General features: G+C 38.9%; 3 protein-coding genes across 4 annotated transcripts; 1 reads left to right on the plus strand and 2 right to left on the minus strand.

Moving 5' to 3' along the window:
- Positions 1–993: 993 nt before the first annotated feature.
- On the plus strand, positions 994–5,913 carry ppcs (phosphopantothenoylcysteine synthetase). The gene is made up of 4 exons (XM_084736413.1): positions 994–1,122; positions 3,346–3,883; positions 3,976–4,079; positions 5,191–5,913. Exons 2-4 carry the CDS (start codon positions 3,349–3,351, stop codon positions 5,515–5,517), a joined length of 966 nt encoding a protein of 321 aa, XP_084592539.1. The 5' UTR covers positions 994–1,122; positions 3,346–3,348; the 3' UTR covers positions 5,518–5,913.
- Positions 5,779–13,974, minus strand: utp3 (UTP3 small subunit processome component). The gene is made up of 16 exons (XM_084736399.1): positions 13,777–13,974; positions 13,376–13,463; positions 11,955–12,011; positions 11,806–11,862; positions 11,607–11,718; positions 11,462–11,530; positions 11,245–11,366; positions 10,994–11,149; positions 10,598–10,669; positions 9,671–9,711; positions 9,484–9,580; positions 9,138–9,275; positions 8,931–9,058; positions 8,781–8,850; positions 6,235–6,342; positions 5,779–6,069 (listed from the first exon to the last, which is right to left on the minus strand). Exons 1-16 carry the CDS (start codon positions 13,791–13,793, stop codon positions 5,980–5,982), a joined length of 1,422 nt encoding a protein of 473 aa, XP_084592525.1. The 5' UTR covers positions 13,794–13,974; the 3' UTR covers positions 5,779–5,979.
- A 933-nt stretch (positions 13,975–14,907) lies between these two features.
- sack1e (scaffolding CK1 anchoring protein E) lies at positions 14,908–21,901 on the minus strand. Of its 2 annotated transcripts, none has more exons than XM_084745293.1 (9): positions 21,146–21,901; positions 20,098–20,244; positions 19,069–19,193; positions 18,550–18,978; positions 17,055–17,114; positions 16,918–16,968; positions 16,599–16,833; positions 16,306–16,515; positions 14,908–15,424 (listed from the first exon to the last, which is right to left on the minus strand). In XM_084745293.1, the coding sequence occupies exons 1-9, from the start codon at positions 21,611–21,613 to the stop codon at positions 15,224–15,226; spliced, it is 1,926 nt and encodes a 641-aa protein (XP_084601419.1). In that variant the 5' UTR covers positions 21,614–21,901; the 3' UTR covers positions 14,908–15,223. The 2 variants fall into 2 exon arrangements, with proteins under 2 accessions (XP_084601419.1, XP_084601418.1); XM_084745292.1 differs by having other exon boundaries at positions 14,908–15,427; positions 21,146–21,900.
- Between the last annotated feature and the right edge of the window lie 1,365 nt (positions 21,902–23,266).

Genomic DNA, 23,266 nt, shown 5'->3' on the forward strand with positions numbered 1-23,266 from the left:
TTAGATTAAAAAAAAAGGCAACAGTGACCTATTGCTTGCCAAATAGTAGGCCCATATTTATCTGTAGCTCAGATCTCATTCCTTACTTAGCTTACTCTGTCTTCTCCACAAAACCATTTATACCTGTCAGCTATATTCAAATATTTTTAAATAAATTACCAGCATTTAACAGACTACAGGATAACTTGATAGTCAAAAAGTTTCATTTGACATGTCAAATTACCAGATTCATACACTGAGGCTTTCAGTTCAGTTCAGTTCAGTTTGCTTTATTTGCATGAATGTTTTATAAACAATATTGCCAAAGTATTAATGAAACAATAGAAAAAGAGTAAATCATATTAATTCAATTCAATAATGATATTAAAGAAAAGGCAAAAACACCATTCATTAAGTAAAATAAGATAAATATGTAAAGAAAAGCATAAAAATGGGTTTAAACCAGTATATATCTCTCATTTTGTGACATGTAGTCATATATTGTGCAGCTGCATGTCTCTCTCCTAATAGAACCTTTAGCTTTACACTGTCATCTACTTCTCTGAAATTAAGGAGTAATAAATACATTTCTTATAGTATTCTGCTCTGATACTATTATATTTGTTACATTTTAAGAGGATCTGAATTTTATCCCTTCATAAAGTAGTATAGCAACAACTGTATAAAACTCACCAGAAATTAGATGTCCAATACAAATGCAACCAGCATTTTGGAGAAAGTCTGTTTTTAATTTACATCCCAACAAAAAAAACAAAATGAAAAACAAAATGAAAAGAGTCACAGGAACTAAAGATGTCTCGTTGTGGTGACATTTGGTGAGTCACTGGGACAGTCCGCTCATAAAGATCCCCTTTTACATAATTTCCCCCTGCCCTCCTGCAGTCTGGTGGCGATGCTGATGCTCCATTGAGCCTGACGCGTCTTATGAAAGTGAGAAACTAACTGACGCACAAAGAGTGACGGCGGCGGCGGCGCTGCAGTACCGCGTGCGGACACCGGGGGCGCTGGCGGGTTTTCTTGTGTATGAATAAAGACCAACGAGTTCAGCTCAGAGGTTTCAGGAAGTGCAGAAGTTGTTGAGAAGAAGCTGCTCCTTTCTGAGAAACAACCTCAGAACCGAAAGTAAGACATTTTATAGTTTTATCGTTAAATATTGTGATGATAATACGTGTTGTTGGTGTTTGATTGAGGGTGTTGTCATGGTGATAGATTATCGTGAAACAGCAGGTGACGCACCGTAGTGTGATTTTTGCATAGGGGGGCTCACCTGCCTTGTTCTTCTGCTCGTCATATTACTCAACATTTTCGGGTAAATCAAAAACCGTACCTTACTTTGTGCATGACGGTAGTATCTGGGATAAGGGACCGGGTTTCCCGTGACGCAACCGCCAGCAAAGAGACTTTTGTTGCGCAAAATGTAGCTAAAGGTCAAGTTTAACCTGAAAGTTCACGCAGTTCATGCAAGGTTCACGCACTCTGTGAAGCTCAGGTTAAAGGCAACCTGCATCAATATGAAATCACTGTAGGGATCATGTGAAGTCTAGTGATATACTGTGATTTAAAAAATGTTTATGGTGTTCAGTGATTTTTCAAACTGTTATAGAGGTGTTAAATCAACTTTATGGACATTTTGGAGGTGGCAGTTTGTCTTGCTGTTCCTGCTGAATTAGCCTATATTATGTTATACTGAGATGAATTTGCAATATTAAAGTGACAGTTCGTCCTCAAATCAAAATATATTTTTCCCTCCTACTGTAGTGCTGTTCATCCATCTAGATATTTAAGATAGAAGTTGCAGAGTTTTGGAGATATTAGTCATAGAGATGTCTGCCTTCTCTTGAATATAACAGGACTAGATGACACTCATACTGATGTGCTCAAAGTCACACAAATAAATAAATGAATAAAAACAGGAATGTTTCTTTCCAGAAATCATGACCCGGTTACACAAGATAATCCACAGACCTTGTTGCGAACTGTTCTAACTACATCCACCTACCGTGTCAGTGCACAGAAGGAAGCGTGCATCTACTCATGGACGAGAGGTTGAAGCTCAGCCGAGGAGTCTGCCATTAATGTTTACATCCTGCGCTCAGGAGAACCAGCCTCTCATCCATGAGTAGATGCGTGTTTCCGTCTGCACAGTGATATGGTTTGTGGACAGTAGTAAGTAAGTAGTTCCTACATTAAACTGCTCATAACAATCATTTTGAGGAATTGGGTCATGATTTCTGAAAAGAGATATTGTTTTGAGTTTTAAATGTACGTTTTTGAGCGCCACAAACTGAGTGTAATCTAGTTCCATTATCTTTAAAAGAAGGCAGGCATCTCCCAGACTCTGCCTCTCACACCAAAACAATTTAGAGGGATAAATAACACTACAGATAAGAAGAAGTGATCCGAGAGTTGTGAAGTGTCCCTTTTAGACTTAAAAATATTAGACTCACGGAATATGGAAAAACATTAGGCCTCTGTGATTAAGTTAAGAATTCAACAACAACAGCACCACAAACTACAGCCAACTCCACTGTCCACAAAGTTGAATCAACATGCTTTGATTTTATGGAAATTTAATATTATTTTCAGTGCATATTAATAACAGTACAGAACAACTTAGAAACTGTACATTTAACCCAAGTAATGAACACAATAACTGTCTAAAACAAGTGATTTGGGTGAATTGTGATCAGATTAGTTCTTGTGAAGACTATACCAGAGATACCGTATTTCCTCATAGTTGTAGGAACTTTTTATACAATTCTCTTGTACTACATTTTTTTTTAACTAACTTAATAGACTTTTTTTCCCACAAATTCAGTGTTTTCTTCTCCTGATGTTTGGCCATTGTTCTATTAGCTCTGGTTATTTTTACTGTGTGCTTTGCTAATGCAGGACGAGGCTGTTTAGCCGAGAGTGAAGGCTCTGTGAGTAAAGTTTGTGTTCAGGTCTTCAGCGTTTCCCTTTCCTGTGAGATTTCTTTCTCTTTCTTTCTATCTTAATTAATAATCTAAACTTTAAAATCTAATTTAATTTTCTTTGCAGATATGAATGAAATTAGATATGGGCCTTCTGTAGAGAAGGGTTTGGCGACCCCTGGTGGAGGTATCGACCCCCAGGTTGGGAGTACACATACTGGATTTTTGAGGCCGACAGCAATATTGATAGCATTCGAGAGTTTAACAATATAAAGGCCAGTATTGTTTTTTTGTTTTTTTTAACAGAAATCTTTTTTAAAAAGAATTTAAACCAACATATCTAGTGAGCTGGACATTTTACAGGTGCCAAGAGATTCCAACTCCTAATATTCTGGCAGCAATGAATCCTCTCTTCTCTCTCTCCCATCAGGTGATGGCTGAACCCAGAATATCTTCCATCGATGGGAAGCTGGCTGAAGAGTTTGCTGTTCCCTCCCATGTGGAGGAGGTCAAAGAGAAGATGGCTGCCTTTGCCGGGCACCATGCGGCAGCAGGTCGCAGGGTGGTCCTCATCACGTCAGGAGGCACCAAAGTCCCGCTGGAGTCCCGCACCGTTCGCTTCCTCGATAACTTCAGCAGCGGCAGACGAGGAGCTTCCTCGGCAGAGTATTTCATAGAATCAGGCTATGCCGTCATCTTCCTCCACAGGCATCGCTCCCTCTACCCCTACACACGCATGTTCTCCACCATGAACATGCTGGATGCCCTGAAGTTCAGCAGTGGAGATGGAGCATCCAGTAACTCTGCTGAAGTGGTGGTTAACCAGCAGGTGCTTCCCAACATCACCAAAGTGCTGAAGAGATACCAGGAAGTAAAAGAAGGCCGACTTCTTCTGCCCATCGAGTTCAACACGCTGTCAGAGTATCTGCACCTGCTCAAAGCAGCAGCACAGGCGCTCAGCACTATAGGTACCAATAAACTTTTTCCAGGTTGAAGTTGTGGTTATTATCAAGCGTGTTGCTCGTAACTTGTCCTCACGTTTTTTTTTTCCCGCACTCAGGATCTAAGGCCATGTTCTACTTGGCTGCAGCTGTGTCTGATTTCTACATCCCAGCATCTGAGATGCCTGAACACAAAATCCAGTCTTCCAATGGACCTTTACAAGTGAGTCAAACAATAAATAGTACAGCAAACACTACTGCATGTGCAGATTTTTTTTTACTTTAATTTTTATTGATTATTATAGCATTAGTAATATTTTGACCAGATACTTATCCTTCATTCATACATTCTCTTTAGTAGAATTGAAATTACACAGATAGAAGTACCATGAAGCTCATAGGGATATCATACTGTAGTATCTTCTGCAAAGTTTTGCATACAATTTTCCAATGCATTGATATTTTATGGAATTTCCAAAATATATGTGAAGTTTATGTAGGTTTTTTTTTTTTTTTTTTTTAGGTTTTTGGGGCAGCAATGTCAGTCACTTAGTTGGCACAGCATTTTGGTCCAGAGTGAAATATATCTATAACTACTGGATCGATTGCCATACAATTACTTTGATGACTGCCTTTCATGATGCCATTTTTAATTTTTAACTTTATATCTAGCAACATTATCGGGCCCAAATTCTATTTTTCCAGTACTTTTGACATTAAGACAGAATATTTCCAGGGGACAAAAGGGACTGGAGCACACTGACCTTTTCACAGATTCACAAGGTGTGAATTAATTTGCATGCTCCAGTACAATTTGTCCCCTGCTAATGACTGTCCCATCAGCCTCAGCTGTGCAAAATATTAAATGTACACATGCTAGCACACTAAACTGACATGGTAAACATACTAGCATTAGCACGGCGACATTAGCTGGCTGTAGACTCTCAGTCTCATTACTAAAAGTCCAGTGGGTAAGATTTACTGAGAATTATTGGCAGTGTGTGTGGCAGAAATGAAATATAGCATTTCTAAGTATGTTTTCATTAGTGTAGAACCACCTGAAAATAAGAAATGTGCTTTTGTTGCCTAAAAATGATTTATTTAAATCAATTCTATGTTGCACCACCATGTTCCTACAGTAGACCCAGAACAGACGAACCAAACGCTGGCTCTAGATTCAGTGTCACACTCTTTTCGTGGTCTCTGTAGGTTGTCCTACATGCTGGGAAGAGGAAAGTGAAATAAAGTGTTTGCAATCTGTAACCTCACCTCTCAATGCCACGAAATCCTCCATGCTTGTCCTTTACTGACAGTATTTTTTTTCTCCCCTTCAGCTGAGAATGAACATGGTCCCCAAGATCCTGTCTCCGCTGGTGAAGGACTGGGCCCCCCAGGCGTTCGTCATATCTTTTAAACTGGAGACAGATGCCACCATCCTGCTGGACAAGGCTCGCCGAGCTCTGGACACCTACAGGCACCAGGCTGTGGTGGCCAACGTGCTGGACTCTAGACGGGGTTACGTGATGGTGGTGACCCCAGAGACTCAGGATGAGCTGATCCTCACAGAGGAGGATGAGAAGAACGAGGTGGAGATAGAGGACAGGATAGTGAACAACCTGACATCAGCACACAACAAGTTCATAACTCAACAAGGGGGTTGACAGCAAACATCTACACTGCATGTTTGAGTCTGACACAGCTGTAAGTTGTTGTGTCTGTGCTGTCCTGATCCTGAGCTTGGCTTAAATTCATACTTGCCTGTTTTGCTGAGACGTTGCTGTATATTCAGTATGTCGTATGGTTGTATAACCTTAGAAATAACTAACTATAAAAGACAAATGATGCCTTCCCTTGTCCTTCTAACATGCTCTAAAAACAGGCTTATAAATTCTGTCTTTGTACAGGGACAATATACAAGTTACTGGAAGTTTATAAAATGTTTATTCAGATTGTGCAATGATCTAGCACAGAAAAACTTTTTTTCTACAACAATGACAATTCAGTGATACACTTAACCACAAGAGTCACCTACAGTATAATAAACATTTACAAATAAAGTCCAATGGTGCTCTTTTTTTAATCCCATGGTTCCTCTTGGCAGCAGATTCTGGGTTCTCTCCTGGTTACTTGAGTTTGGTGCTCTTCTTGACACCAGCACGAATACCAGACAGCTCTCCGCTGTATCGTGTCGTCTCCCGACGAACCTCACGGACCTGGTGAATATGAACAGTGTCAATCCTGATGCTGGGAAATGTGTTTGACATATTGACATATAGTCTTGATTCATACTGATGAGCCTGCAGACAGTCCCCAAGAAGCTTTATGATGCACTTCAACAGGGTAATAAAAATGTTCTCATCAATGCGTGAAATACAAACCTGTCCCTTTCTGCGGATATTGGCCCGTCTGAACTTCTCTTTGTTCTTGACTCTGGGATTGCGGTCAATTTTCTTCCTCTTTGGTGTCAGCCCCTTGTTCTTAGCCATCTGTGGAATTAGTAGAGGCAAATAATTAGAGAAACGTAGGGCTAGGCAATAGAGGTAAAATACTCATGATAAAATGTATTATTTCAGTCAGTATAATTTGTACTGACCTACTTTTAATGAAGACAAAGAGAAAGGTTGCTTAATTTAAGCATCTCATTTAGAATTTTACCTTACTGTTTGCACATATAATAAGTTGGAAATATGTTTGTTAATAACTGAACTAACATTCAAACATACGTCTTTAAATCAAGGTAATACACTTTCTTGTCAGAAGATGGAGCTCTGGTGCTGCTGTGGATCCATCAGTGTTTCCCAAACTTATTTTCTGGGGGCTACTTTTTAAAAACGACAAACCATCACAACCCAATTCACAACAGAGATTGGGAAAAGATCATTTGTGCATAAATGAACATTCCTGATTATTTTTACTTTCCTTGCCTTACATTATCTGATGTTTATTATTGAAAACACATACATGTTAATTACTTTAAAAAGAAGTAAATGCATTTAGGCTGAGTTAATAGGTTAACAGGTCATTGTTTTTATATCCTCTCATCAGGAAAACAATTTGACATTTTAGCCTATTTCATAAATGAGAAAAAAATAAGTGCTTCTTGGCAAAATTAACAGACTTGTGGTTTTTTTTGTGGTTTTTTTTTCTGGTTAGACAATAAACACATTTTAAATGCTTTTTTAAAAATAGATGCACTGCAGATATAAATCTTAAATTTGCAGAAATTCTTCCATCGTCTTATTTATTTGGCGACCCAAATGAAAACTCCTGTGACCCACCTATGTGTCACGACCCAGTCTCTGGGAATGACTGCATTAGACTGTCACTACAAGTTCAACTCATAAACGGCTCAGAAAATAAACAAGCTCTGTCCGAGCAAGATGCTAACATCTGCCCTCTGTCTGCCTGTTTGACACGCATAAACTTCCTAGCTGTGAAACCATTCCTTCTGGTCCAGATTACCTGTCCAAGTCTGGTGCTGGTAACACACTTATTTTCCTGCTGTTTCTGTTGTTGTGTCACACGTCTGTGATGCAACTGAACAACACACCTGTTAAATGATTGGCTGCTGGCGAGTCACTTGTGGCACGCTCCATTATCAAGGGATATAATGGGCTGTTTATGAACCAAGGAGGAGCACGCCTGGGGTTTGTCCATTAAATTATTGTTTATGAGCCAGAGTGAATTTGTTATGTGCTTTTGAGGCTGTTTTTCATTTAATGCATTTCAGTGAAACTATCAAACCTTCTGTAATGAAGTGCCAGTTTAACAAAGATTGCACTAAATGAACACAGTCTGAGGGGCAACATATATGGAAATGAGTTTAAAAATTATTATAAAAGTATAGAAATTTTACTTTAATCTCAATGCCAAAGGAAAGACACACAATATGTCACCACTGAGAACCTGAGCAGGTGGTGCCTTCATATGACTAGAAAACTATAAATTACACATTTTACCCTCTTTAAGATTTGCCTTCCCAAATGAAATAGTGAATTTTGAAAGAAAATTTTGATTTAGTTTTACACAGAGAAGATCTACTCTGCTATAAGAATAAAAGCTAAATTTCTTCCTGTTCATATAATGAATGATATCAGGGGTTTGTTTTGACAGTTTAAAACACTGAGGGTGATCTAACGTAACGTTAAGTAATTTACACGCACTCTGTCAGAGTACAGCATGGAGGTAACAAAATCTGTCAAAATAGATTCCCCTCGGAGCAGGACCTCAACACTCAGCACATCTTGCTAGATGCTAGCAATGCTTTGAAGAGGGCGTGTCGGTGACCCGTAGGGGTGCAGCTGTGCCTCTGGTGCAGAAGGAAATCCTTTACTTCCCAGTGAAGCCAGTGTTTCCAAGACTGGGAAATCCCACATTCAGAGAGTCTTTCATATTTGCCTGTTTAGGCAAAATGGCCTCTGTGTTTTAGTGCCCTGCACTGACAGGAAAAGTGACCGCATGGTCACTGTCTCTTTATCTTTTCACTCCATGCCCTAATAAATGCATTATGTGTAAGGTAAATTAAATATTATTGTGATTGAGATGTTTTTGAAAATGAAATGCTGTTAAATAGTCTATGTTTCAAAGAGTGAAAATTAAAATGACAGGTAACAATAGATTTGGACGTTGCCTGTCAAAGTGACAGACACTGAGAACGTCTAATGCAACCTCTGTGTGATATGAGATTATCAATTCAGGTGTGTTAGTCCAGCATAAAAACTGACATTTCCCTGTTATACATCTTGCAATTATGGCCAATAACCACTGGAAGGATCAATTAAATTGCTACCAGATGTCTATCTTCACCTGATCTGATGGACTTCTGTTCATCATGACTGTTGAGAAGCCTTTCAGGTTACTGTAGGTGACAGCATCTGACTGTAAATACTAATATTTCATTGTGTAAGTGGTTGAGACTCAGTACCTGGTAAGTGATTCCTCTCTTAGCATCTGGATCAAGCTCTTCCTCTTCTTCATCTTCATTCTCCTCCAGCCTGCAACAGATTGACAGTTTAACAGATCCTCCAGTTGATTTTGTCCCACTGTGTCACCTGAACACTCAAACCGCACTTACTCTTCAGCACTGTGTCCCTTTCTCTTCAATTTCAACTGTTTCTCCATGTCTCTGTAGAAACGCAAAGCCGCCTCTTCGTCCAGGTCAGAGTCCGAGTCCTCAATGTCAGGCATCGTTTCTCCAGAATCCTGCAAACAAATGTGCACACGTTCAGTGAAGATGCTCTTCAGGTCTGTGAATCCTGAAAAAAACACAAGAAAAACTCACCTTTTTCGTCTGACTGGAGACTTTGGTCTTCTTGCCCTCCGCTGGTCGGCCAGTGGCCTCCTTTGTCTCCTCACCAGATAGTAGTTTGCGCAACTGCGGTGCAAGCCGAGCATCTACTGCACCTAGTTCATTAATGAGCTGCAGGCAGGCATTTAAGATTTAGTGTGATGTTGCAGCAAACTGCAGCTATGATCAAACAATACTAGTATTAAAACAGTGCCACATTAAAGGACGCTGTCAAAAATAAAAGACTACATGTGCAGTGTTATTTACTGCTGGACATACAGGGTTAAAACACATTCACTGTCCCCACTGTGGAAGCAGGCGTTCGAATGTGTGGACTTACGTTTCTGTAGGTGAGCAGTCTTTCAATCACAGGATGGTTATGAGCTGGGATTCGTTTTGCTTTCAGCACCATGTAGAAACTGATGTTTGTGCAGTAACTGTGGCAGGAAAGAACCATTAATCATTCACTGAAGGACTGGGACTTCATTTCTGCAACATGTAATTAGAATTTGATTTGAACAACTTACTTGAGATAAAGTTGCTGTTTTGTCTTGAGGTAGTCAGCACCCTTTGGAAAACAGGACGGAAATTATTCAGATTCAGAGACTTAATTTCTATGCAAATTATAATATTAAGTTTCTTGGTACTCCCCAACACATGTCCACAGTACACGCTCACAACATGGCAGCAAACATCACATTTCTCCCTCATGTCCTCTACAGAAGAACACCTCTAAGAAGCTGTACAAAACATTAACTAAAACAGAATGCATCAAATCAGAGTGAGTGAATATTTCCAATCAATCAAGCCCGACATTACTGGACTTTTGGGGCTGATGCAAATAGCTTTACTAAGGAGCAAAGAAATTCTTATATTGATATAAAAATTCAATATACACTTGTAACAAAGATATATATAATGAGGAAGGATATTTTACAGTTAAACACTGACCAGTACTGTCCAAAATTATATCAGGGCACATGAATGGTACTAAACTTTCATCAGTTTTTATTTTAATCATCAGTTGTTTTTTTCTTTTTTTTTATTCAGAATTAGAAATAACTATAATTAAAAACACAAACAGAGCAAAATATATGTAAATATTAAACCTAAATTAAGAAATATGATCAAATGTACATCACATGCTGCTTATAAAGCTAATAAATAATAAAGGCTGATAGGCCAATATTGAGCTGATCTATCAACAAACAGTTTGCTGTTTTGACAAATTTGACCAAACTGACAAGAACTAAAACTAACGACATTCCCAAAGAAAAAACAAAACTAATTGAGATGACTACAATTACCATGTAAAGTAGCTTTGTACCTTGGTTAATATTTATACTGTATATTTACTGATCGTTGCTTTTACGTGTCGTAAAAAAAACCCAGAAAATAAAAATAAAGCTTGGTGACAGACTCACAGCTAAAAATGAAGCTAAATGCACACTCACCTTTCCTGGTGGGATCTTTCCATCGTTGACCATCTGTACGAGAGGCTGCAGCTCTTCCTTCAGTTCAGTGAGCTGCACACATCATCCAGTAAACAACACGATTAAATCACATCAATCACATTTCTGTGGTAAACAAGCACGTATCTTTTGGTTTGTTAAATCAAGATTCAAGATGTTTGTTGTCACCCCAGTTACACAAACAGCATAACTGTGTGAGAGACTTTGGCTGGGAGGCTCTACTACAAAGAACAATAAATCAAGTGGTAAAAGACAATAAAATATGTGCATAAAGACAAACATAAAAACGTGTACATATATAAAGAAATATAAAGGTTACATCCACTTTTTGTCAGTATCTTGCACAGACTGTATGTGTGTTGTGTGGATGTCTTTTACCTTTGCCTTGAAGTCCTGAATAAGCTCCAGCAGCTCTGGTGACTCCTTCTTCAGAAGTTTCATTTTTTCCTTCTGGGACATCTGCTTCAGGTCTTTCACAATCATCTTCTCCTCTTCTGCAGTCTTTGTTTCATCCTTCTCCTCCACAGCAAATTCCTTCATTTAGACAACAGAAGGACACAAAAACATGTCTTATCATCACACGTGGAATTAACTGCAGGCACGCAGGAGAGATCTACAATGAAAAATACCTGAAAAAAGTTTAAATCGTAATCCTCCTCGCTCAGATTTGCAGCTAAACGTTTTTGGATCTTCTTGGCTTCTTCTTCTTCCTCCTGTTCCTCTGCTTCCAACTCTTCCTGTGATTTCCCTTCTGAAAAAACAAAATTAATAATTGCATCAGCCACACAGACAACAAAATTATCAGTGATTGCCTCAGTATTATTGCTGAAGATAAAATATGCTTACTGGTGGTCACGTAGTCACTGTCATAGAACATCTTCTTCTTCTTGCCCCAAGCCATCTCATCAGGAAGATCTGAGGAAGAAAACAATTTACAGTTAGAATGACAGTAAAAAAAATCCTGGACATAAACTGTTGATTTTACATTTACCTTCTTCTTTCTTCCCCTCCAGATCACTCTCCATGTCTGTCCCCTCTTCTTCTTCCTCCTCCTCTTCCTCCTCATCCTCTGATTCAGAATCGTCCAGGGCCATCACCTCCTCCTGTGAGATTCAGATGACCTTCATTTTTTCTTGAACTGCATTATTTTTTTCCCGACAGTACATTCAAACAAACACACGAGCCATCACCTCATCGTCCAGCTCCTCCACGTCGCTCTCCATTTGAATTCCACTGGCAAGAAGATTCTGCGGCAAACAGAGCACGGCCGAAAAAAGTTAATCAAACAATAAAACAGCACCAAACACCCACCACAGAACTACTTCTGAGGGGAACTTACTGCGATCTTCTCATCATGAAACTCATCAATTTTGTCCTTTGTGTACTGAGACGATTTCTGAAAGGAAGAAAGGAAACATGTTCATATCAACACAAAGGCACAGACTTGATATAATCAGATTGTGGTGATTATGAGAAAAGTGCAGAGTGGTGCAGAGTTCTGAACGTAACTGCTATTTGTCAGTTTTAACTTTCACTGTTTGGCCTTCATTTTCACATGACTACTGATTATGTTTTTTAGATATCATACCAACCACTCATTGTTAAAATTTAGAATTGTATGTCAAAACATTGCCATATTATTAGGGATGCATGATATAATTTTTTTTAGCCAACAATACAGGTAACCGAATAGCTGTTTCTCATTGCTGATCCTGATAAGATGACACATGATTTTACATTTTTGTATTTTAAAAACATGTTCATATAACCTGTAGTTTATGCACACCTGAGGGCTCAGATGTACTGAGCGCAGATGGATGATTAAATATTTCAGGGGTCTGACTGAAACAAATCTGGTGGCCCCGATAATTATCCTGCATCCATAACGTGAACTGTGTGTGTTAAAATGCTGCTTTCTTCCCTCCCCCAACGTTTTTAAGTTAAGAAACTGGACATTTATTTGACATCGTGCCTAGAAGGGAACTCCTGATTTGCAAAACTTCTGAAAGATTTGTGTGCACTGTCTTCATTGTGCACTTTGTACAAACCAATTACTTTTGATAGAGTGTCAATGCTGTGGTTCAGATCTCGGTAGATTTAAGGACAGAAAACGTCTAGTTAGGTTTAGGGAAAGATCATGGTTTGGTTTAAAATTATCACTCTTTTGTGGGTCTAGGGTTCCCCTCTAAACACTTTTCTGTTTGGTTTGAGATGCTGGTTCTGTGCTGTGACCTCTAGTAGTAGTGGTTATCACACAGCGCACCTTTAATCATGTGGCCACTGTAACAATAATCATTGTTTTAATTTTTGACCATTTACATAGCCACGGGCCTTGAATTTTTAAAAATCAATTCCCTAGACACTTACAAAAATATTGCAATATGCCAGTGAGCCAGCATTGCTCAGCTTTAGATCGAGTTACATTTATCAAGTTTATTATGAGGTTTTCTTTAAGCAACATTTAATATTATCAACCTCTGGATGTTTACAGTATAACACAAATGGCTACACTGCTTTTGCTTTCCACATGTTGAACCTCTATCAGTCGTTTTCTCTTGGCTCTACGCTTTTGTGTAATACTTTAGTAATTAAATAAAACTTTTACCTCAGTGATATACTTGAAACACATTTATGTAATGTATCTCTATCTGATGAGCAGTATGCATGACAGGCTATAATGGACTTTTCTCTCAGTGTTATAAAGCACATTAGTTCAGGAAGACAACATGCAGATCCAGATCTTCTGCTGAGGTCTCTCACCTTATCAGGGACAGCCATGTCTCTGTAGGATTCAGGGTCGTCTTCATCATATTGCTCTGTCTTTTTTGGCCTTTGTACAGGCTTACCCCTGAGCAGTGAGACAAACGAGACAGAAACTATCTTAAATCACTGTTCTGCAGCATTCAGAGGATGTTTTTTATCACTGAAATATCTTTTGAGTTCCTGTAGGCTCTGATGGGAAGTTTAAGAGTCCTGGATCAGGGCTGAGAACTTACTAGATTTTAAACAGCTAATAGTTAAATTAATACGTCTCCTTAAAATATAAAATAACCACAAGAAAACAAAGAAACTGTGTAGAGAGGCTAGCTGTTATCACAACAGTCACATTAAAACATACAAACGTGCAAACTCTGACTGTAGCTAACTTTAGCCAAACTCACCTTTTTGCTCGAACCATGATGGAAATGAGTTAAACTTAGCTGCTACACGTTAGCAAACAAATCGAGACGTTTCAATTTCAACGCCAAAGCTTACGACTGCAGATTAAAACGAAAGAAAATTGCAAATATCCCGTTGAGTTGAACACACTCGCACACAGTCCCACACTGTTTACCATGTGCTTCCGCGATTTCTTCTTCTTCACTTGTAATGGCTGTACGGAGAGCGACGTGAGAGGTGCATATCGCCACCTACCGGACTAATAATTTATTTACCAGTGTTAAAGTTTTAAATGATTTGTTTATCGGTTAAAAAAAATTAAACAAGTTGCATGCAAACAGAAAATCAGAATGTATTTAACAATGCCATGTTATAATAAAAAATAATGTTCAAATAGAAGAAAAAAATCTGAGGGCTCATTAGTGACCTCTTCTTAAATAATAGAAAACAAAGGTTTTTTCTTTAAAAAAAGATATGCTCTGTAGGATGCAATTTTAAACAAATAAAAAAGAGGACCCCTTTAACTGATCTTATCTTAAAGAGACACTCTGTTAAAAAAAAAATGTTAAATACATTTATCTGCCTCAGACTTCCTGATGTTCTTGTTTTAATGAATCATTTGTTTTAAATCTGATTTAATGGGGTTTTATTGAATTATTATTTAAGTTTTCATTCATTACTAAGCACCGCTCACTGCAGACCCCTATTGTTTTTGTTCTGATTATCCTTTCTTTCCTTCTTTCTTCTTCTTTTTCTTCTTCTTCTTTTTTTTCTTGGCCTACAAATTCTGACCTTAAGGCTGTAAGTCCTACTTTTAAACCATTAAGTGTAAAGTGGACTTCAAGTCCTGTAAATTTCTGAAACAATACAGTGTCTTCAATGTTAACTACAACCTTTTGTCTCTTTCCTTTATAAATCAATGACAAATCAGTCACTTTGCCAGTTTTCAGCGCCATTTCCAATTACTCTGTCGTGTACCAGAACCCACAGAAATGCACATTTATTGCCACTTGCTGAAGGTTTAATAAAATCATAGTTTTTGTACATTTCAATCAAAATATCCCACAGAGTAACTACTTGGTTGCATATGCAACTGTCTGACAAACTTCCAGTGGTTAAAACAGTTGATACTATTCATGGTGAGCAGCATTAACACAACAATTTTATTTATTTAAACATATTGTGAAGTAAATAATTTCCATACACACACACTTTCAACATACAGTGAAACATCCAGTCGTTAAATTCAGAGGAAAATCAAATCAACATATAAAATATACTGTACATGGTTTTTATTTTCAGAGTCACAGCCTGTTTGGGCCTCAGTTTGGCTTATTAACACTGCAGAGGTCATAACTCTCTACTGCTGGCAGCTGCCATTCCTCAGTGACAGAAGATGTTATTATTGCTGAAGTATTATTATTTATTGAGAGTGCAGAGTGGTGTCACTTATTTCTTCGCTCCTGTGTCGTGTTCTCCTTCCACCTCTGCCAGTGACTTCCTCCAGTCCAAAGTGAAGGCAAAACTGGAGCTGCGAGGCCTCTCTCTGGGCACAAAGTTTTTAGGTGCTCTGTACAACAGAGGTTTCAGCTCATCATTCCTCTTCCTCATCAGGGTAAAAGCAGGCGTCACGTAACCAGGGTCATGGCACTGCTGAAGAAACAGAGATTGAAGCACATTAAAATCATGTAATCTGTCCTTGAGTCTGTGATGATAAATCACAAGTTGAAAACGTTGAGAACTACTCCTGTAGACTTAGAGCTTCTGGCAAATGACTGCCGCATCCACTTTAAAGGGTAATTTCACCCAAAACACAAAAACAGTAGCATCTAGCAATGCAGATGTTTTTAGAATTACTTGCCTCGGTTTTGATGTTTTTGTGTAGTGCTCACAAAACTGAAACACTACATTGAAAAAAATGTTTTGGTCTTTTTTTTTCCCGGGGTTTATAAAATTTCTTTCTCTGAATAAGTTTCTTTTGGTTATATTATTATTTTGGTACACATTTTTTTCTTTCTAGGGGTTAAAGTGCTTCTCCAGTGAACTAAAGCAGAGGTTCTCAGTTATTTTTCAGTCAAAGGATCCTTTAAGAGGGAAAACATACCAGGTGCCCCTCATGTCTGTAACTGTAAAGACAACATCTTTCCATCATTAATGGGTGCGGGTAAGCTTGCATGACTGGTGGGAAGAAAATTTATATATATGTATTTATTAAGAGTTATAGATTGATAGATTTGAACATAATCTATGGAGTATTTTATATTTTAAAACAAAAATGTTATTTGTTAATCCATGAAGCCTTTTGTCAATGAATGTCAATGAATGATTTTTTTTCTCTCATATTAATTTAAATGAATGAATCTAAGAACTTTTTACAGACTTTCTGGCCGAGTGTTACAGACCCCTTTTTGAGAACCACTGACCTGAAGAGTAAAATGTTTATAATCTGTAAATTTGTTTTTGTGAGAAGTTCCTCCATCACTCCTTCACAGGAATACACACAGAAAAATACGATGACTCTCCATACTTACGCTGGCCTTAAACCTGGGCACCGGGACTCCTCTGTCATCATCTGTATTGTGTGTGCTCAGGTCCATCATGGACTGACTCATTTCTGACACAGCACCCTTTGATCCTCTCTTCAGGAGCCCAGAGGTGCTCTGCTGAGGCTGAAGCCTCCTCATGATGTCACTGAGAGAGCTGAAGCCGTCAGACTGTGGGATCCTCAGGATTAAAGGTTTCTGTGAGGACAGAAATGCAGCTCAGGTTTTTGGTGTCAAGGTTAAATTTACGTGTTTTTAACAGCAAACGGACGGTTACTTACTCTGGAAGATGGTGTGTTCTCAATTTTGGAGCTGGTTTTGTTTGTGCAGATCTCCTCTTCCACAACGTCCTCCCTCCTGGAGCCCGCTCTTCTCCTCGTAGAGGAAAGTGTGACCATGTTGTGTGTCGGCTCTGTGGTTGTATCATCCAGTCTTCTTGTTGCTCTGTCATCTAAATTGCTGTTCTTCTCTTTGGAGAGTTGCCTGGAGAGGTGTCTCTCTACTATACGTTCAATCCTGCAGGAGAAAAAAACTTTTTGTTTTGGATACGACATTTCATTTCATTTATTCAGCGTATTTCTTTTATCTTCTGGGTGTTACCTTTTCATTCCTTCTGGATTTATTGGATCTGGTGATGAGGGCTGTGTTTTTCTACAAAATAATCGAGATTACATGGAAAGATTGAAGTAAAACAGAAGGAGAAACACAGAGACCCAATTGAATGTGACAGGACTCACTTTAAAGTTGTCGATTTATCTGGCACATTGTTTGTCACTGGAGAGGTGTTTTCAGTCACCCTGTCACATGCAAAAAGAGATCAGTAAAGTCCTGCAAACAACCTGTAGCACAAAATATTAAAGGGACAGTTCACCCCAAAATGAGAAATGCATATTTATCCTCTTACCTGTGGTGCTAGTTTAGATGTAAACTGACAAGTTTTAGAGATGTCTGTCATGCATAACCAAACTAGATGTGCACTCAACTTTTTCAAAATACATTTGAAAAACAGTAATGTCTCTTTCCAGAAATCATGACTCGGTTTCTCAAGATAATCCACAGACTTTGTTGTGAGCAGTTTCATATATGTATATTTTCTTTCTGTCAAACTACATCCGTTAACTGTGTCAACATGCAGAAGGAGGTGTGCATCTACTCATGGATGAGAGACTCGCGCACATGCAGGGGTGGATATTTCATGAAATTGTTTTTTGGGGAACCAGGTATTTTTTTCTCGTCACTAATAAGTCTGTTGCAGCACCAGACCTTATTCTCCTTTGTTGTCTTCCTGTTCTCTGTTGCCTGTGGTCGCAAAATTTCAGAGCAACAGAGACACAATGTCCACATAAACATAGTAAAAGCTATCATTCTCCTGCGAGGGGAGACGGAGCGACACTGTGCTGCTGTCAGAGGAGTGCTGACTGAGATTAAATGAAGAAACATTTTGTGGTTTACCTTGCAAGGCAGCTGGATTTTCAAGATCATGAGAGAATCCATCTTCCAAGTTTAACGTTATCCATTCATGTCTGCACCAAAAGTGGTGCAGCCAATCATCATTTTCTTTGTACTGAACTACCCCTGCCAAAATGTGTCACTGTGCAGAAGGAAGTGTGCCTCTACTCATGGATGAGAGGCACGTGCTGGATGTAAATATAACTCTGCTGAGCTGTAACCTCTCATCCATGAGTAGATGCATGCCTCCTTCTGCACAGTGACACATTTGGCAGGAGTAGTTTGGTTGAAAGAAAATAGTTCCTACATGAAACTGCTGACAAACAAGGTCTTTGGATTATTTTGAGTAACTGAGTCATGATTTCTGGACAGAACTTTGACATTGCTGTTCAGGTTTTTTTGGTGCTTTGAGCCCCCAAGCCGTCAAACTCCATTATATTCGAGATAAGGCAGATATCTCTTTGGCTGATTTCTCCAAAACTCTGCAACTTAAACTAAAATAATCTAGATGAATAAATAGCACTACGGGTAAGAGGAAAAATATGTATTTTTGATTTGGGGGAGCAATGTCCCTTTAAAATTATACTGTCCTGCATAGAGAAAATTATTCAAAGAATGAAAAAAAACATTTTGGTCTAAGTTTCAATAAATGCTAAATTATGTTTTTTTTTAAAAAACAATAAAAATCATCAAAGTGGACTTAAATACACTGTATGCCTGGTCCAGAGACAGCTTCAAGGACTCACTAATGAAAGATTGTTTAAATTGAGATGATCCATTTACCTTTTCTTTTCCATATATTGGTTCCCATTGTTAGTAAAACCATCCAGAATAGGTGTGCTTTTATTAAACAGCATGTTGTTACACAGTGGCTTTTCCTCAGCCACAATTTCCTTATGTTGGTCAAAAGGACTGTCAAAGAAGTCTCTCTGGACAACCCCCATGGCCTCCCAGTCCAGGAGCGAATCAGTAGGTGGGGAGGGAGGGCTGGTGATCTCAGGCTCCAGAGGGACATGTTTTTGAAACCTGAGATTTGAAAGGTCTTTCGGCTGACGGGTCTCATCCGTATGAGAACCTGTGACTCTCCATGAGTCTGGGACGGGGATCGAAGCTGCAAAAAGGATCCTGAACTCCCTGTCGAATGAGTCAACAACCGGGCCACCGAGGACAGTGATGAGCTGCCGATGCAGGTGGGCGTCTGTCCATGTGAGGCTGCAGAGTACAAAGACAGTCTGATAATATCACTCTAAAGTGTGTGTAATACATGGAATATTAAAGGAATGACTTGATATAACTGCTCACCTGTAGCTGCCATGAATCACTGTCTGCAAATCCACCAGAAGGAATTTGTCTTTCATTTCACCGACCACCATCCGTCCCGTCCTCGAACAGAAGGTTTTCCCTCCAAGAACACGGACCCGCATGTACTGCAAGATCACAAGATGAAACTAAATACTGCATTACACTGAAAATGTGTTTATCTGTGATGGAATGTGAACGGTCACCGACAGCCAGGCTAGCAGCTCTGTCAGGCTAATGTCACCATGCTAACAAACCCATGATGACAAAGAATTATTATAGTTTGTCTGGGAACCAAACCGTGAGTGTACCAAATTTTGTGTGAATCCATCTTGTAGATGTTCAGATAGTTCACAGGATAAGTGAAAACTGAGATCTGCTGGTTGCAGCAAATGAAAAGTCAGAGATCATCAAAATCATCAGGGTTCATACTTTGGGAACGAGCGTTATCTGTACTGTAAAGTTCGTGGCCAGTAAACTTTGCAATATTGAGGTGCACCACTATCTAAAAAATGTGCATTGGATTGTTATAGCCATGGCACACGAGTATAACCAGGAAAATAAATTACATCCTTTGATCACACTGCATACTCTATTGGCCAATTAAAGACAGAAACTTTGAAGTTCTGTTCACTCATGAGTCTTTGTTCATTAATCTCATGTACTGCATTCATAGGATTTCTTTTATTTTGTTCTCAACAGGGCAGTCTTTTTTCATCACTTGAAAGACAAACACAGACATCGCTGAATGCTGTGTAACCAGTTTCTGTTGCTGAGAGTATGCAACACATTCCTAACATCAGCATGCCAAAGAAAAAAAAACACACGCAGTTTATGAGGCTCCTCTCAAGGGTACGTATGCAGTGCATCAAGTTTTTAATAACCACGATAGACACTTAGTTTCTGGAGTGACCTATGACATAATACATTGATGTGACTGGTGGGGTTTGATTTTGTCAAAATAAAATCTCTGGTTTATTTGTTGCCATGTCAGGCTGCTAGGTGTGTGCTGGTTTGTAGGAGGTGACTCACTGGATGCATGAGCCTGCTGAGTAAGAAGCTCTCTTGAATGGACCTTTGGTTCAGGATGATGTAAACAGGGACGCCTCGGGACGCAGCATTATGTAAATCGCCAATTATTGCACCATCCGTCAATCTGTCTGTCACAACGGCAATCACCTGCAAGGTACACAAAAAGGCACCTTAATTACAGGATTATTCAGACAGTGGCTTTTATTTCCTTTCTTTCTTATATTTCTATGACAATAATGACGATAATAATGACAACACTTACATTTTTATAAAGTGATGAGGTACTTTACACAAGTAAAGCTGAACAAGTAAAAATACTACTCATTCTGAGTGATAGTTTCTATCAGTGTGTTAAAATGTATTGATGCATTAACCATTAAACACCATTTCACTGTTGTATTTGGGACAGGTTGCTTCATGACTACTTTTGAGGAATTATATTTTGAGTTTATTATATATTATTTAAGTAAAGTTTAATTTGCAAAGAAGCAATTAATTAATGGCAACAATTAAACGTAGTGGTGTGAGAAGAGGGCAACATGATTTTCCTCTTAAACACTGGACTGTGAAAGCATGAAGTCTCAAAAATTTAAAAGACTCAAGTAAAGTACCAGAGCCCGGTTGCATAAACCACCTTAGGTTTCAAAGGATTTCAATTAGGAATGTTGAATGAATCCTGTCGGGTTTTCTAGACTAAAGCTTTCACAGCAGTTACTGTCATTATACAACACATGTGCATTTCAGTTACCATGGTTGCACTTAACTCATACTCATTCATTAATGGTCAAGTCTCAAAGGAAGAGGATTTTGTTGCCTTGTGATTGCCGAAAAACCTACCAAAGTATTTTTTTTCCTGCTCCTAACCACGTAACCTTTACTCCTAAATCTAACCAAACTGTGTCTGAAATTTGAAAATCATTTATAAAACCAAACAAACACTCAAAATAATAAGCAACAAAGTTTTTAAAAAGTGACATTAAGCACTACCATGCTAAATCAAGTGTGCAATATATTACTAAAAATTTTAATCTACATTATATTTGCATACTTGGCTGGCCTTTTGCAGATGTCGCCTGATGATTTCTCTGACAGGAGGTTCTCCCTCAGCAGGAGGACTGGTGTGGACTGTAACGCTCCCCTTCGGCACCCAGGGGCCTCTTTCAGGCCAGCCAAGGTCTAGGTCCGGGGTCGGTGTGTCTGAGAAGGAAGGGAAGTAGGTGGAGCAGAGGTCCTCCATCTCTGGGCCACCCATGTCTCCATTTACCTCACTGTGCACCTGCAACGGGGTGAAGCTGTAGTCCTGAGCCCAGCTGCTTATCTGGCTGACCTCTTCAGAGGACAGGAAGCAGCCGGCACGCTCTGTGCCGATGGAGCTGTAGAAGGCCTCTGGTCCTGCGTTGAGGAGCCTCTCCACTGCTTGACGCTCCTTCTCACAGTGGAGGAACTCTGGGGACGACTCAGTCACCGGCAGGAACACAACATCCTCGTCCAGGCTTTGCTCCTTAGAGTTTGACATGACTGCAGCCTGACGTGTCTCTGGGAAAAGGTGCTGCTGATCAGAGTTCCCACTACTGACTCCCAGTCCAGCTCATGTCACCATTCAATCTGGATAAAATGATCATTTCATTCATACTTCTAGCAAAAAATCAAAAAAGCTCCATGTTGGCAAGAGCTGAGCACATATATCTTGATGCTGCTGACAGTCCTGAAGATGAGTTTGATTTGACTGAGATAAAAGGTTCACAAGTCCAGTCTTGAGCACGTTTTAGGTCCTGCAGCCTCGTCCCTGGTGAAAAATAAATATTCCAAGCATTTTAAATTTTAGCATACTTGAGTGTACTTGCAGTCAGACTAAACATCAGTGTACTTTAAGTGTCTTAACGATCACTTTTAGTTTGCTATTTAGGAACAACTAATTTTGGACGAATTTAATTGCAGAAATACACAATTTTAAGTGCATTTAGTGTACTTCTGTTTAAGTAGAACATCTTCAAGCATGCTTAGTACACTTAAAGTACATGGCTATACATGTATTAATATACATGCTTGTCAAATGAAATAATAGTTTACCTTTCTTGTGATATTTTTTCAAAGTATACTGAGTTACAGCTTAAAATAAATTTATAACACAGTACATTGAAGCTGAACTTAATGACGTCTATTTTTTATTATATTTCTATTACACTAAAGTAGAGCTCAACCAAATTCATCGACTGATAATTTGGACTGATTTTGGTGTCTATATCAGTATCAGCATCTATGTTGTTTGATATCCTGCCTCCATTAGGCCTGCATATCTTTGTCAGTGTGTGCGTTAACCACTTTTGAGGGATCATTGCAAAAATGTGTATTTATGTATATTCTGTGTATTAAACTCTCTTTAAAGAATATTGTCAGATGTAACAATAGAGGGTTTTTTGTTATCAGCTCCAAAAATACAGTATCTGTCGGGCCCTATTTTAAATATACTTTGAATAAATTAAAATAAATTATATTTCTAATACAGTAAAGTGTGCTACCTTTTTACCTGGGTCTCCCCCAGCTCATGAGAGAGTAAGAACATTCAATAAGCAGAAAGAACAAATCAGCTTGAACACACAAAAATCAGCACGTTCTGAAACTCACCTCCTGGGCAGCATGTCTCCTGTACCTCCGTGGCTCCAGTATTACTCATGAAGCTCCGAGGCACTGACTTCATCGAACTGTTCCCTCCCCTGCATGTCATCTCACTCATCCTGACCCCTCCACTCCTTGTTTCTCAGATTCCTGACATTCTGAGGAGCTGACAGATCAGTATGCTGCTCAAGACGTACAGCCAAAACCCCACTGTTCCTCTCTTTCACCGTCTGTAGTTAAATTAAATCAAGCTCTTTAATTTCTTGGTTTTAGTCCACAAACTCTCTTGAATGTGTGTGAGGCATGTGGCGAATAATATATTGATACTTTATTGAAAAGGCTGCCACTTGCATCACATTTTCCTTTTTGGACTGGTCCAGCCTGACAGGTAGGTTTGTGTGTAACGTGTAACACTATCTGACATCCTATCTGAAGGTGTCAGGTGCAATCACAGTAGTTTCTTTTTTTATTTCTTTGGAAACATCTTTAGAAAAATACTGACACTAGTGTCTCTAGTGCCAATATGTTATCAGTTGTTTATCACGAAATCAGA

This window comes from Lutjanus erythropterus, chromosome 2 (assembly GCF_056507025.1).
Source record: "Lutjanus erythropterus isolate fLutEry1 chromosome 2, fLutEry1.hap2, whole genome shotgun sequence".
NCBI lineage: Eukaryota > Metazoa > Chordata > Actinopteri > Lutjaniformes > Lutjanidae > Lutjanus > Lutjanus erythropterus.

Excerpts from the sequence above, each read along its gene's own strand:
- utp3 (XM_084736399.1), bottom strand. Across the intron at positions 11,719-11,805 it reads TGGAGGAGCTGGACGATGAG|GAGGAGGTGATGGCCCTGGA; the intron begins GTGATGGCTCGT and ends TGAATCTCACAG. Across the intron at positions 11,531-11,606 it reads GGAGGGGAAGAAAGAAGAAG|ATCTTCCTGATGAGATGGCT; the intron begins GTAAATGTAAAA and ends TTTCTTCCTCAG.
- sack1e (XM_084745292.1), bottom strand. The coding sequence starts at position 21,613 with ATGTCAAACTCTAAGGAGCAAAGCCTGGACGAGGATGTTGTGTTCCTG. Across the intron at positions 18,979-19,068 it reads GTGATTCATGGCAGCTACAG|CCTCACATGGACAGACGCCC; the intron begins GTGAGCAGTTAT and ends TGTACTCTGCAG. Across the intron at positions 16,834-16,917 it reads AATCCAGAAGGAATGAAAAG|GATTGAACGTATAGTAGAGA; the intron begins GTAACACCCAGA and ends TTTCTCCTGCAG.
- ppcs (XM_084736413.1), top strand. The coding sequence starts at position 3,349 with ATGGCTGAACCCAGAATATCTTCCATCGATGGGAAGCTGGCTGAAGAG. Across the intron at positions 3,884-3,975 it reads ACAGGCGCTCAGCACTATAG|GATCTAAGGCCATGTTCTAC; the intron begins GTACCAATAAAC and ends TCCCGCACTCAG. Across the intron at positions 4,080-5,190 it reads CTTCCAATGGACCTTTACAA|CTGAGAATGAACATGGTCCC; the intron begins GTGAGTCAAACA and ends TCTCCCCTTCAG.